General features: G+C 39.5%; 1 protein-coding gene across 5 annotated transcripts in view; it reads right to left on the bottom strand.

The window, feature by feature from the left end:
* Armc8 (armadillo repeat containing 8) overlaps positions 1-15,065 on the bottom strand; it is an 89,846-nt gene extending 74,781 nt beyond the window's left edge. For 3 of the 5 annotated variants that reach the window (XM_052187552.1, XM_052187554.1, XM_052187555.1), the window contains exon 1: positions 14,756-15,064. In XM_052187552.1, the coding sequence (XP_052043512.1) occupies positions 14,756-14,800 (45 nt within the window). In that variant the 5' untranslated portion in view covers positions 14,801-15,064. Of the gene's footprint in view, positions 1-14,084; positions 14,107-14,755 lie in introns of those variants that run through there. The other 2 variants (XM_052187553.1, XM_052187556.1) reach the window with 2 other exon arrangements.
* Positions 15,066-15,952: the final 887 nt, after the last annotated feature.

Here is a 15,952-nt window from a genome sequence, read left to right as displayed (position 1 = left end):
AAATAGCTCCCTTAAAGAAATACAAGAAAACACAGGTGATCAGCTAGAAGCCCTTAAAGAGGAAACAAAAATCTCAGGAATTACAGGAAAACACAATCAAACAGGCAAAGGATGCCGGGCAGTGGTGGCACACGCCTTTAATCCCAGCACTTGGGAGGCAGAGGCAGGTGGATTTCTGAGTTCAAGGCCAGCCTGGTCTACAGAGTGAGTTCCAGGTCAGCCAGGGCTATACAGAGAAATCCTGTCTCAAAAAACAAAACAAAACAAAACAAAACAAAAAAAAAAAAAAAAAAACAGGCAAAGGAAATGAACTAAACTATCCAGGATCTAAAAATGGAACTAGAAACAATAAAGAAGTCACAAAATGAGACAACCCTGGAGTTAGAAAACCTAGGAAAGAGATCAGGAGTCATAGATGCAGGTATCACCAACAGAATACAAGAGATAGAAGAAAGAATCTCAGGTGTAGAATATACCATAGAAAACACTGACACAACATCAAAGAAAATGCAAAATGCAAAAAGCTCCTAACCCAAAACATCCAGAAAATCCAGGACACAAGGAGAAGACCAAACCTAAGGATAAGTATCGATAAGAGCAAAGATTCCAAAAAAAAACCCAAAAAACAAAAAAAACAAAACAAAACAACAACAAAAAAACAAAACAAAAAAACAACAACAACAAAAAAAAGAGCAAAGATTCCCAGATTAAAGGCAGACCTATCAGAATCACACCAGACTTCTTACCGGAGACTATGAAAGCTAGAAGATCCTGGTCAGATTTCATACAGACCCTAAGAGAACACAAATGCCAGCCCAGGCTACCATACTCAGCAAAACTCTCAATTACCATAGACGGAGAAAACAAAATTTACACACTATCTTTCCACAGATCCGGCCCTACAAAGGATAATAGATGGAAAACACCAACACAAGGAGGAAAACTATGCCCTAGAAAAAGCAAGAAAGTAATCTTTCAACAAACCCACACAAACATAATTCACCTCTAACAACAAAGATAACAGGAAGTAACAATCACTTTTCTTTAATATCTCTTAATATGAAAATTAATATTACTAACATATCCTAATTGATTGAAATTCAAAAATATGAGGAATTAGAAATGTGTTGGCTAGCATTCAGTGGTCTAATTTGGTAATTGGAGAAATATGTTCAATATTGTACAATTCATATACACTTTCTGCTTGTTTGTACGTGACAGTGTCTTGCTGTGTACCACATAATGGTCTTGAAATCATGCTTCTCCTGTCTCAGCCCCTGTATAAGTAGGATTGTTTATTTGATGTTTTTACACTATACTATGGCTTTCAGAACAGCTTACATATTTCAAAATTATTTACACAGCCAAAAGAAATGTAGACAATTAATTTGGGAGGTGGCTTGTAAGAAAACAAGAGCAAGACTGAATGTTTTGCTTGATATTTATAATTACTGTATCAATTTTGAAGATGACCTTAAAAGTTACATTTTCTGAGATGAATGCTTTTCAAAATCATCACAGCCAATGAACCAGAATCTTATTCTCACCTAATGTCTGTGCCACCCTCCAAGCAGAACAATTGTTCATTGGTTCAGTTGATGAATGACATCATGGATAAACCATCTTAATAGACACACCATTTCTTAAATGAATGTAGCCTGCTCCCTATGGGCTGAGAATAATGACAATCACTCAAGTCAAATAGCTTTGACCATAGCAGGAAATCTGTAATCAAAAAACTGTGCCTACAATTCATTCCTTGGCACAGCAGAACTGTCAACTCTTAGCTTAGCTACTATGGAGGTAAAATCCTTTGGTGATGTGAGGGACATTGAAGTACAGCCTTATTACAATAAACTCCAATGTCTAAAAACTGTTCTTATTTTGGGTTTGTACCACAGTAAGAGCCAAGATTTTAAGCTCTACTAAAAACAAAAAGACTTTTTTTTATCTTTTTACGTTCATTTAATAACATGTCCATCATTTTAAGTTCATTTATCTTTTTACGTTCATTATCTTTTTACATTCATTTAATAACATGTCCATCATTTTTATGCTTGGTATAAAAATATATATTATGCTGAATATAATAAAAAATAAAAATTAAATTAAAAAAGAAAGAAAGAAAAATAAATAAAAGGACAAAAAATGTGAATATCTGGTTGTGTAAGTATCATTTGTGGAAAGGGACTATTCTTTTATTTATTTATTTATTTTGGTTTTTTTGAGACAGGGTTTTTCTGTGTAGCCCTAGCTGTCCTGGTACTCACTCTGTAGACCAGGCTGGCCTCAAACTCATAAATCTACCTGCCTCTGCCTCCCAAGTGCTGAAATTAAAGACATGCGCCACCACTGACTGGCAAAAGGGACTATTCTTAATCCATTGAATGTCTTGGTGTCCTTATCAAAACCCACAGTTGATTTCTTTCTATTCTTTGTTATCACTACCATAGATAGTCTTAATGCCAATACCAATGTTAATTATCACAGCTTTCTAGTATGTTTTTAAATGATAAAGTTGTAAGTGTGCCCCCTCCCCTGCCAACTTTTTCAAGATTATTGGGCTCTTCAAAATTTCTTCCTCAATTAGCAATTGCTTTCCCATCTGTAAGTCAGCCGTGTCTCCTGTAAGCCACTGTGACAGAAGGTAGGCCAGAAGATGCAAGCCTTTTCCTAACATCGCCATGTCTGTGTCTTGCATGGAACAATTCTTGCATTTCTCTGTAACTAGGTCTTCTCTCCCCACAGTTCTTGTTTCTTTAGGGAGCAGTTGGGTAATGAAAAGCTAAGGAAGATAACTAGTCCAGGTACTAAGTACTGATAGAAAGGTGATACTTGAGCAAAGGCCTAAAGAAGGGTAGGTCTTCATCAAAAGAGCAACAATCACAAGGCTCTAAGATACAATGTGTCACAACGCAAGAACCGGAGTCCATTACTGTTGGAGCACAATGAGCAAAGGAGGGAGCAGTGGGCGGAGAGACCACGACAGGGATGCTGGGAAAGAGTGGCTCTGTTGCCATGGTGGTCACTAGCTGCACATGGCTTTCTTTTACTATTTGAAATATGAATGAAAACTCAATTTTGTCCACTTTTAAAAGTAATTAAAAGTTTAAGTCAACAGTCCATCCAATTATTAGGATATTTAGTTCCCTGTGGATATGAGAGCCTACTTTTTGATTAAAAACCAAGATTTCTAATGTTTTTTTTGAACTATATGAAGTACATACTACTTCTAAGACTTAATATCACAAAAGTAAATAATCTCATTAATTACTTATACAGGTAAGTTAAAATAATATTTTGATAATTGGGTATTAATAACATTTAAATTATGTTTATTATTTACATGTAATAAGCAGGGCTGCTAGAAAGTATTTAGTTGCAGCATTCATTATTTTTGTATACACAGCACTGGTAGAGTCTTGTTAGTTACTTGTTAGGGTTTTAATGTTTATGGCATGAGTTGCGAAACCATAAAACAGATACCTGATTGACAAGTTTTTAAAGTTTTGTTCTGGCTGTAAATTTCACAAATGAATAAAGAAAAGGGAGGACTACAAGACAGATATAGGGAGGTCAGATAGGAGGCTATCTGAATCACCAGGAATTCAGTCACTTCATGACAGTAGCCAGGACCAGAGTGAACACTGTGGAGGTAGAAATCACCCAGACTCCGAATAAATGGAGAAATCCAAAATGCTATGAGACTGGAAGTAGGAGATGGGAGAAAAGAAAGGCTGAGGTAATACTGAAAGTCTTAACTAACCACCTAGAAAACCGACTAGCCTGTTAATAAGATGAATAAGATTTGAGAAGTACAGATTTAGATAAGAAGATAAAAACCTTTGGCTTTCGATCATGCTAGGCCCGAGAATCCCTATGAACAGCCCAAGTGAGGATGTATAGGTTCAAGTAAGGATGGATATGCTGAGTTTAGGATTTAGAGGAAAGTGTGAGCTGTAAACACAAACCAGAAAGGTTTTCATCTTATTCACTAAGGCAGTAATCATGGATAGATCAAGGCCAGAAATCTGTGCTCCTCAGTCAGTGTTTTGGACAGAAATGCATGAAGCTAACTCACTTGAATTGAGAGTGTGATTATAATGATGACAAATTAGTGGGAATGATTTGGGAGAAGACAGCATCAGAATACCTGAAAGAGAAATGCTGAAAGGATTTTAGTGATAGGTAAATTAAGGTCTAGGAAACAATCATGGAAGCTGGAACTAAAGACAGGACAACATGATTATCAGACATGGCTATAAATTTTAAATAGCCTTTAGACAGAAAACTAAAATTCCGCTAGGTGTAGTGGTGCAGCACCCTAGCACTCAGAAGGCAGTGGCAAGACGGGCTCTGTGAGTCCAAGGCCAGCCTGGTCTACATAGAGAATTCCAGGACAGCCAGGGCTACAAAAAGAGACCCTGTGTGTGAGAGAAAGAGAGCGAGGAGGAGGGAAGGAGGGAGAGAGAGGGAGACTAATGTCCTATAAATCATCAAAAAATTGATACATTGAGTTAACATGAGCTAGAAGCTGAGACATTAAGCAAAGGAATGATCTGAGATGAGAAATCTCATGTGACTCTAAGGGTCTGAAAACATCAGGAGGGGTTAAGAAAGACCTCTGTCCACTTTTTGAGTGCTATGAGGGAAATGGAAGGAAAAACATTAGCTGAAAAGACCACACGAAAAAGCTGGAGAAAAGTCATCAAGTGAAGAATCTTGTTTTGTTCTAAACAAAGACAAAAGGATCACAGAATTTAAGCATAAAGAACGTGTAGTGAGAGGAACAGAAGGCAGGGTAAGTGGGGTAGAGAAACAGACAAACAGCTAATGTGAACTGATACAAAAGCCACGGCAGAGAAACAGTGAATATGTACTGGGTGAGAAGGACTAAAGACGGAGGCCACAGGGCTCTCTGTGTTTGTCAACAGTCTGGCCCGGGTGACAGCCTGATCTCAGAACTTCTTTACTCCTGCCCATGAACACAAGCAGGTTAGGAGGGTTGGTGATGTTCTGTCCTTTCAAGATGAGACTTCAAAATACCAATGACCCTGAGTTATTTTTGTAGCTTTCAGTAGCTCAAAAAGACACAATGATTCTTTCTTTTTCCCAATCAAAGCAGGAATGCAAAATAGCCAGCTAAACCCAGGGTACAGTCTGTGATCATGAAGGACAGAAAAGTGAGCTACTGTCAGAGCTACAAAGTTTGTGCCTTTTGACAAGGGGCTTAAAACAGACATGCCCTCAAAACCTGGCTGTGAATTCATACTACATATTCAAAAATTTAATAAAGCTATCACAAATTTATTTACTAAAATATATTATGTTTTTGTTGAATAGTACTTCTCTAAAATTATGTAAAGATGAACTCTTTCAGTAGAAAAATTGCAGATATCAAATTTGTAAATTAATGTTAAGAAATTTATTATTGGGAGCTGGAAAGATGGCTCAGTGATTAAGAGCACTTCCAAAGGTTCTGAGTTCAATTCCCAGCAACCACATGGTGGCTCACACCCATCTGTAATGAGATCTGATGCCCTCTTCTGGTGTGTCTGAAGACAGCTACAGCGTAGTCACATACAATAAATAAATAAATAAATCTTAAAACACAGAAGCAGCAACAAATTTTTAAATCTTTTTTTTTTTTTTTTTTTTTTTTTTTTTTGGTTTTTCGAGACAGGGTTTCTCTGTATAGCTCCGGCTGTCCTGGAACTCACTCTGTAGACCAGGCTGGCCTGGAATTCAGAAATCTACCTGCCGCTGCCTCCCAAGTGCTGGGATTAAAGGCGTGTGCCACCACCACCCAGCTCAAATTTTTAATTCTTTGAGGACCCTCCATACTCATTTCCTCAGTAGCTGGACTAATTCATAGTGTCCAGAAATGAAAGTTTAAACCAATGACAGCTAAGCAAATTTTAATAACAAATAATTAGAAAACCGTTAGGAACTTTAAATTGTTTACAACATTTATGATATTTTTATGATATTTATGACATCAGAAGAAGTCAAGTTTGTAGAAAGATACAAAATACAAATTAAAAACCAGGTATCTGAACTCAGAAGAGATTTTGATTTTAAACCTACTGCAGGTTAAAATTCATCCCTCCCATTAATTTCCCAGGTATGATAGCTGCCGGGAAGATAAAACAGGCTCTCCTACTACTTTCAATGTAGTCTTAGCACAAGCAAGTAAAATACCAGTGTAATGTAGCAAGTGAGAATATCAATACAAAAACCGAACAGACGCTGGGTGTGGTGGCACATCTTTAATGCCAAAACTTGGGAAGCAGCAACAGGTAGATTTCTGTGATCTTAAGACCACATCAGACTACACGGTGAACTCCAGGTCAACCAGAGCTAAATACTGGGACTGTTTGAAACCAAAATCAAAACCAAAACCAAAGACAATGACAACTCCTGCAAAAAACAGTCAAAAAAATAAATTAATTAATTAAAAAAAAAAAAACCCAAGCAAGCAAACAAACAAAAGACCCACAAGATTTAAAAGAGTAGTTCTAGAATAGAAACAGGACTGCTTTTTAGGCTGTACTTTATAAGTCTGTGAAAAATCACACATCTGGCATCTAGCAGCCAAGGACTACGAATAGTTTATGCCATGACAGGACCACCACCCACATCCTACAACTGCACACTATCCATATACCAAGAAAAAGCAAAAACAAGAGAGTCTTAATTATGTGACCTTAGAATCAAATTCCATCCTTCCATATAAGCCTTAAAATAGATTTTGTATTATCTCAATATACAATCAGATTTCCAAGAATGCAGCTCCTTTAAATAATGGTTATACTTTGTCTTGTTTGGACCTTTTATCAAAAGTTCAGATACTTAAGAGGCTACATAAAAATCACTTATGATTCCATTTAAGTAACTTCAAAGTCTTTATCACTCTAGAGTGTGCCTATCACATGAATAGCCAACATGTGCATTTGGAAACATATCATTAATTTGTTTATGTAAATACACCTACATATTTATACATTTACATAATTTAATTTTATTTTATTTTTCTACTAATAGAGAAGGGATATTATGCCAACTTTAAAAAAGTTATACAGTGGTGGCACATGCCTTTAATCCCAGCACTTAGGAGGCAGAGGCAGGCAGACTTCTAAGTTCGAGGCCAGGCTGGTCTACAGAGTGAGTTCCAGGATAGCCAGAACTACACAGAGAAACCCTGTCTCAAGAAAAAACAAAAAAGTTATACATAAGTACAGTTAACATTTTCATTTTGGAACAGACAAAAAGTATTAATTTGTAAATATCTACCACTACAAGTAAGTGAATTTAGTTAGGCTGGGAGCAACTGACACAGGAAACCTCAGAAATGCACTGACTGCCCAAGACAGTAGAAAATGGAAACCTGGGTTTCCACTGTCTCCAAAACCATTGGAGGAAAACAAGAACAAAAACAACTAACTTCCTTTTGTCACTATGTCAATATTCTGAAATATAAAATACATAAATTCTATAATACTCCCTATTGTTCATTTTAAAGCTCTGGACATGCACTGTGCTTATGTCTGCCCTGAGACACCAGGAACCCCACGCTCAGGAGCACTGGGCGCCAGTACTGAGCGGTTCACTTTACTACGCTACTCTTCAATTTCAATGCACGCTTCCCTCCAGTGTGAGCTGTAGTCTAAGAACATAAATACACAAAACCTTAATTTTCCCTTACTGACACTTGAAGATTTATGGAAAAATAAGTATGTCTCTGTCCAAGAGTTAATTTCACTACCAGACAAAACTAAATGCTAAATAAGTCTTCCCTAATTTTGATAGGAAAAAAAAAGTAGCCTCTTCTCAAACAATACAAAAAGAAAAAAGAAGGGGAAAAAACACATTATTAACAAAGAAAGCCCTTTCATATGCAGACAGCAATCTTGTCCTCACTATTTACTTCTAAATTTCAACTTGCTTCCAAAAGGAGAAAGAAGGGAAAAGAAAATGCCCCACGCTGCGTAAATGCAAGGCTTGTGTCTGGCTTTATGCTTTTCTGGCTCTGTCAGGACCCAACCAGATTCATAATACTTTTTCAAAGACACTTCTTAAAATACATTTGCAGTTATTTTCATCTTAGTTTTTTTTTCCTCATAGGATTATTCTTTGATATTTCTAAAGTTTCACAACATCCTTCCTTTCCAGATTAATCAAATCCCCACTTTCATATAACCTCAAGTAATAGACAGTTTCTAAAATAACATTTGACAGCTGAGTGTGGCCCCACTCAGTATAAGGTACTATACTCTGGCAACTGAGACCTCTAGAATATGATCTGCTTTAAATCCAAACATGGGAGCATATACACCACGGTACACAGAGGGACAGTAAATGTGTGAGGTCAGAAGACAACTTGCAGGAGTCAGTCCCAGGGATTCACCTCACATAGTCAGTCTTAGTAGCAGGTACCTCTTCCCAGAAGAGCCCACTCATTGCTCCAATTTTGTATTTTAAAATGTGGGAATTTGTAGAACTGAACTGAATATTCAGCGTACCACAGTGGGAAGATTAATATATCTGGTTCTCAGGTTTTCCCCAATAAAAGATGACAAGGATGAACTAAAGACTGTCTGCTTTTTATCCAGGTAAAATATTCTCTCACTTTATATTGATATACAACAAAACCTTTCCATAACAGAAAAGCCAGTGCACAGTCAGAGTAAAGGGGATATGAGGAGCACCTCATGGTTCATTATTTGCAGTGAGGGTCTAACTTAGTAATATATTTTCATGACCCTGGTACACGCTGTTAACAACAGCTTTAGAGCCAGCCGGTGGTGGTACATGCCTTTAATCCCAGCACTCTGGGAGGCAGAGGCAGGCGGATTTCTGAGTTTGAGGCCAGCCTGGTCTACAGAGTGAGTTCCAGGACAGCCAGGGCTACACAGAGAAACCCTGTCTCAAAAAAAAAAAAAAAAAAAAAAAAAAACAACAACAACAACAACAAAAACCACAGCTTTAGTACTCACAAGAACCAAGATCAACGTAACATTCATACTTCTAAAATCAAACACTAGGATGTATATCCTATTAAGTATAGTACAAGTCACAAAGAGCCATATCGGTCTATTTGATCATGAATGCTCCTTTGCCCTATTTAAAAAAGTAATACATTTACTACTCTTCAGTGTAGGCATTATGAAATGCCCCAAATGTAGTGAATAAGTTAAAGAGACCTATGGTGCAGAACATAATGTGGCAGTCCAAAGACTGTCTCTAACAAACAGAAATGGAATAAAAGAACTGTTATATCACAGAGCTAGAGATACTTTCTAGGTTGGCTAACATTATTCACAATCCTCCAAAGATAAGATAGCCAAGGAAATCCTCTAAAACACAACAAATGCCTATGTCTCAATCTTGGCATTAAAAAAGGGGAGCTACAAGTAGATGTTGCCTTGCACCATACAATAAATTATTCAAAACTAAAGTAGTGCAGTGACTTCAAGATCCTGAGTATGGTCTTTCACAATCCACCCGGTAAATACAACCGCGCACCGGCCAGCTGCCTCCAGATCAGGAACCGGCTCACTTGCTTCCTTCCCATTCTCAGAAGGAGTAACAGCCTCGCGGTGGAGCTCTCCATGGTGCTACTCACACTCCGCAGTCTCATCTAACAATTGGCAAGAGCCTTTCTATTTTCTCTCTGGATCTACCTGCCTGTGACCCACACAGAGGCCTGTAACAACAATTGCAGTCTCAGGAGCCACAGCTGATCTGTTTTTCGACTTTTGCCTGTGCTGAGACCCTCAAGTATTTTTCTAGCTTGGCTGTCAGTTAACCTAGCTTTGCACTCCATGTCCATTATGCTGTTAACTACAAAAAGTCCTTACAGCGACCAAAGTTCACTTTGTGGGACAGCTCACTGACATACTCTGGACAAAAAAGTTAAAATTCCTCAGATTCAAGTCCCAAACATGACATTGTTACTTTTACTTATCATTGCAAAATAACTAAAATGACTTTCGATAGCACGTTTGGTGCCTGATACTTTAACACAGATCCAATGCTCAGGCTTCAGAGAACTCCAAAACCCCTTGAAACCAAGTGTTTCTTTAGGGCATATGCATGTCGTCTGTGAAGGGAGTGGTTAATATTAATCATTAAGAAACTAAAACCCGCACTTGGGAGGCAGAGGCAGGCAGATTTCTCAGTTTGAGGCCAGCCTAGTCTACAGAGTGAGTTTCAGGACAGCCAGGGCTGCACAGAGAAACCCTGTCTCGGAAACAAACAAACAAACAAACAAAAAAACAAAAACAAAAAAAGAAAGAAACTAAAACCCACCACCATGCTTCAAGGGATCACAGCACTGAGATTTAGTAAATGAAGCTGTTCTTCAGTTTCTAGAAGGGAGAAATGTTTTCCCAAATAATACTCTATCTTTACCCAGAAATCAACCTGACAGATGATATTTACTTGAAAACAACCATCAAATCAAAAATCAAAGTGTAGAGGATAAAGTTTAGTGACAGACCACAAGCACACAACCCTGGATTGGGGGGGGGGGGGGGGGGGATGTGTGCTGAATCCCAGAATCAATTCAAAGGCTAGTTCCCCAGATAAAACTGAAGACTCTAGACTAAAACATTTCTGACTCTTCACCAAGTATCTGAATTTGGGTGGCAATCTTTCCTTTAAAACACTGCAAAATGTCCTGGATCATGAAATAAGCACCCCCCATATGTCACACATTGCCATTAAAGATTAAGATGTTCCTATCGACAAATCTTTTTTAGGACCATGTCCCACAAACCCTGCCCCCCTTACTGGTGTTTTGTAAACGAACTTCAAACTTCTAAAACACGATGAACAAACTTCATTTTTATATTTAAACTAAAACCAAAGGAAGGCAAATTTGTGCTTAAGAGGCCAGCTGGCTTTAACTTTACAGAGTTTTCTAATTACTACTAACTGCTCACAAAAGAACAAATCAATAACCAGCAACAGGCAAGCCCAACAGAACACAACTGTCAAGAACTGAACAATAAAATCTCTGATCCTCCCCGAGTTCCTTTTTGTGTACAGTATGAGGCAGAGATCAAAGTTCTTTTTGGAGAGAGGAACCAGCCCCAAGGTTCATAAAATACATGTAAATACCCACCTGGTAAACATATAAATTCAATATAAATTTATATAAATTCAATAATCAAAAAGCAAGCAGTCCAATTAGAGAGTAAGTGTAAAAAGACACAAACATTTCCCCTGTGTATCAGTACACAGCTAACTAACAGTAATGTTGACAAGGACTGGGAGAAATTAAACCTCCTACAGTACTGATGAATAGAAAATGGCAATCAGAAGAGTTCCGTTTCTTTACAAACTAAACATACATTTACATAAGTAGAACAATAGTTTTAATAATTACACTTCTAGGCATTTCTTCCAGTCATATCCACAAAAACCCTAAAAACAAAAACAAACAAACTAAAAAACTGTCAATGACTGTTCACAGTAGGTTATAAGAGCCAAAAGGCTGGGACATCCATTCATGGAATTCTATATGGCAAAAAGAAGAAACAAACTATAGATTCATGCAATAATTTGGAAGACTCTCAAAAGCATGATAAGTGACAAAAGCCACTCCCAATGGGTCACATACTGTATGTTTCCATTCATGTAACAATGCAGACAACTTACAAAAGTATTGAAAGGGAAAGAAGATAAGTCGTTGCCACCAGAAATTAAGGATGAGGCTGGGACTATGTCTTTAAAGACATAACATGACGGAAATCCTCATGGTGATGGATACATTTGTATCTTAATAGCAGTAGTTATAATAAAATGACACAAAAATATCCACATACTATGCCAATTTCCTGGTTTTGTAACTATGTAAAATGTCACCAGTGCAGGTAGCCTGAGTTAGTCATACAGAACCTCTCTGCAACTTCCAGGGAACCCATACTTATTTCAAAAAAAAAAAAAAAAAAACAACAACCAATCAATATAAAACAATTTAGAAGCTCAAGAACATGGGAACTATGTTGGAAGAGATGAAATTAAACAAGCCTGGCTAGGGTACAGTACAAATAGAGCTGGTCCACGTCCCCCAACAGTTCAAGTAAGCATTTATTAAGTGCCTTGTAGTTACAAAACAAACAAACAAACAAACAAACTTAACAATTTATTATACAGAAGTATGAGTGAAAGACAAGTCAAAGATGACTCAGGAGAGTTGAACAGAATGATACGTGAAAGACAGTCCTGAACTGGGAAGGCATGAGTAAGTTCTCTTAGGAAAAAGAGCACGCTTTGTTAGATGCTATGGATGACATCCACACAAAGATTTGAGAATAGATGTAGGCGGAAAGTCAAGATGATAATACGTGTGAATTGCGTAGTTAAGGTTAAGCAAGCAATTGAGGAGGTCTCTCAGGAAAAAAGTATATGGACTATAGATGGAAATAATTCAAAACAATTTGACTTCCCATTAGTTAACTTACAGCTATCACACTCTAGTGTCATCAGAACTATGAGCTCCTTCAGAGCATTTCTGATACCCTTATATTGCTAAAGTACACAATACATGGTTTTATACTTCACTAGTGCATAGTAAGTAGTTTATTAAATGGATTCAACCAACTGTGCGTCAGAGGTCAAGGTCTGGCATCTTCCTGTTTCTACCTTACTTCTTAAAACAGGGTCTCTCACTGAACCTGAAGCTCCCTGCTCTGACTAGACAGACTAGACAGAAAGCCTCCATGATCTACCTTCCAATGAGGACATTACAGACATTCACTGCCACTCCTGGTTTTTTATGTAGGTACTGGGATCCTAACTCAAGTCCTCATGCTTCTGAAGCAAGCAATTTACCTACCGAGCCATTTCCTCAACTGCCAATAGCTTCTAATTAACAACGGATATAAAAGCAGTGCTTTAGTTAGCTGTTTGAAAGTTAGAACCTTTAAACTGGTAAGATCATTAAGTTCTGACATTTTAAATCATGTGTCTAAAGTTCTGCCTCTTCCTAAGGCCCTAAGGTGGAAGAATTAGAAAACTAGATTTTGGAGTTAGTTTCTGCTCCCAAATGCTAAAGCAAATTCTAACTCAAAATGGAAAATATTCCTCAACAAGTTTTTGAGTGAAATAAACAGAGCACAGTCATTTACTGGGGGTGTGAGACAAATGAAGTTTCAACTATATACACTATACAAGCTGATACTGTACAAAAGGCGAAGAAGCCACAGGTGAGGCCAGAGAAGTATTTGGGAACAGCATTTCCCAAGCTTGCTCAAAGGGCTGGGTTTAATCGCCTGTGCTTGAGTCTTTCCAGGTGAACTATAGGATCTAAATGCAATCTAAATGACAATCGGAAGGGAATTGAACAGTTATGACACACCCTTTTCTCCTTTTAATACAATGAGAGACGTCATTGGTCTGTTCTCCCACAAAACATTCATGGACCATATAAAGTGAAATAACGGGCTAAGGTGTTCAATAATTGGACAGACAGTACTTCTCTAGTTGCAGTTTAAGTAAACAGTTTAGTAAGATGAATCCTGGGCTAGATTTGTTGACCGCCTTCCAGAATTACATTTTGCACACTGTATTGTGACTTCCATCTTTTTGGGTAGCCGCATGGCTCTAACTAACCCTGAATGCAGTGATGTACCTGGTGCCTTTGAACACCTTTGAAGTGTGTTTGTGTGAGAGGTCAAAGAAGAGGAAAGAAACCGGTTGGAGTTGCAAGACTGTAGGGAATCTGACAAGTCATCTATAATCCAACTGCCATCTCAGTAAATCTCCACAGGTCTAAAAGATAACCGATCATTCTTTTGCCGGCCTACTTCTGTACTTCCAACAACAAATGAATAATTGGTAGGCTCTATTTGGAGTCCAACTGCTAAAATCTGTGTCAAACCTCCCAGAGTTATCTTCCAGCAACACGCATTCTTGTTCATTTCATTCCTGGTCCCGTTTTTTTAAGGACAATATATCAGAAGGCAAAAGTTGCCTTCTTGGGTTTTTGTTGTTTCTTTTAAATTCAAGAAAAAAACCACCCTGGTATTTCTTCTAGGTATATCAGTATGTTCCCTTCTTTCAAATACTGGGGAGACCTTTTTTTTTTCATTCCGACTTTTTGGTTCCTCCGAAAATGTTTTGCTCTCCCTAAAGGGAAAAAAAAAAAAAAAAAAAAAGCACCCGACATTAGAAACATAGTTTCTCTAGTCTCAGAGCCCGGACCTCAATAGCAGAGTAAAGCGGTTTAAATAACCACACACAATAGCGCGAGTTGCAGCTGATGTGAAAACCTCCATTGCCAAGAACCAAGCTGCCCTGGCAGGTGCCCGGGTGTAAGGACTTGACGAAGATGCACAGCCCTAGTCTGGCAGCTCTGTGCTGTGGCAGCTTAAGAGTTCGCACCTCATCTAGCCACAGCCCGGGGGAGCGAGGTGGACTCTAGGTTGCAGGCCGGCCCTGAACCCACGCAAGCAGCGAGCTCCGTCCGGAGAAGCCACAACGCAGGGAGAAAGACGGGAGAAAGCTCAGCCAAACCCCAAGCCGCGCCCATGGGCCGGCTGCCTGGACCCGACCTCCACGCCTGCCGGACGCCGTCCTGAGAACCCGCACCGGTGGGAGCTCTCGAGTAGGAGACGCCTCCGACTCGGCCAGGGTCCCGTGCATCCCACCTCAGGCCACCGCAGGGGCTACTGCTCGGGAGGCTCACGGCGCCGGGGTAATGCTGTGGGCAGGACCCGGGTTGCCCGGTGCCGGGCGGGTCACTCACCGAGAGGACGCTCATGCGGATTGGGGTCTCCAACAGGCACGCCATCTTGAGCCTTCCCACCCGGCTGCTGCCGGCGCCGGCGCGCGGCCGGCACTTTCGACAGCCACCTATGTGGCCAGCAGCCGAAGTCTCAGTAGAAAGCCAGGCAAGCTGCCCAGAACAGACCGCGCCCCAGGCGTCGCTCGAGCACCAAAGGGCCGGGCAGAAGGGCGAGGAATTGGGAAACCGCGCCGGACCCCGGCTTACGAATCGTCCTCTCAGAAACAACAGCTACTCTCGGCTGGGGTCAGAGGTGGGCGCGGGCAGCGGCCTCCGCATGCGCAGAAGCCTGCCTGCCCCACCTTCCGCGGGTGGGGGCGGAGCCTCACCCTGGCTCTCCGAACTGTCCGCACTCTTAAATTTCAGTTTACAGGTTCTCTTTCCTAACTGCTGGTAGGTGGAGTTACTACCTAAGAAGTTTGAAGTTCACTTTCACATTCGTTATCTCACTCTACACCAAATTCCTAGTTTCAGTATTATCTCTCTCTTAAAGCTGGAGAAACTGGTCTCAAAACTAGGTCTTTAGCCTGCAATGAAAATCGCTCCACGCTTCAACGCTCAAGTATGACCTGCTTTATTTAGTAGCATTGTGTGCCCGACCCACTTATTCTGGTACATTGGTAAGAACGAGTTATCTAGAGCCAGGACGCCTGGATTTAATCCTAGCTGCTTTCGTTAGCACCAATATTTTGGACAGGTTGCTTAGCCTCTTTATATTTATTTCGGTTCTCCCGACTGTAAAATAAAGACTAATAAGAATAAATGAACCAATAAACAAAACAACATGACTGGAATGTGGAAAGCTTTGGTTGCCTATGTGTTAGAATTATTTCCAGCCTCTAGGTCAAATGGGGGATGAGAAATTAAACTATCTGAATGTTTCCAACTAAAATACTCTGGTAAGTGAAACCATCCCTAATTCAGGTTGTTACCTCAACTCCACTCACCTCCCAGTGCTCTTGAAGTAAAAACATATCTCTCCCACTGTTCCTCATTTCCTCCTGTACTTTAATGTCTACATTCATTGTATCATTTATCACCATTGCTTATAAGTCTGTTACAAAGTGTTGCTCTTTTGGAAGGCTGGAAGTTTCAGAGAACCTACCCCTCCTCCCCCCCCCCCCTCCTGCCCGGGCTGTAACAGTATATCTTAAACTC

The sequence above is a fragment of the Apodemus sylvaticus genome, chromosome 7 (genome assembly GCF_947179515.1).
Source record: "Apodemus sylvaticus chromosome 7, mApoSyl1.1, whole genome shotgun sequence".
Classification (NCBI taxonomy): domain Eukaryota; kingdom Metazoa; phylum Chordata; class Mammalia; order Rodentia; family Muridae; genus Apodemus; species Apodemus sylvaticus.
Note: the sequence above shows the minus strand (reverse complement) of the source record. Positions and strands in the feature narration are given on the sequence as shown.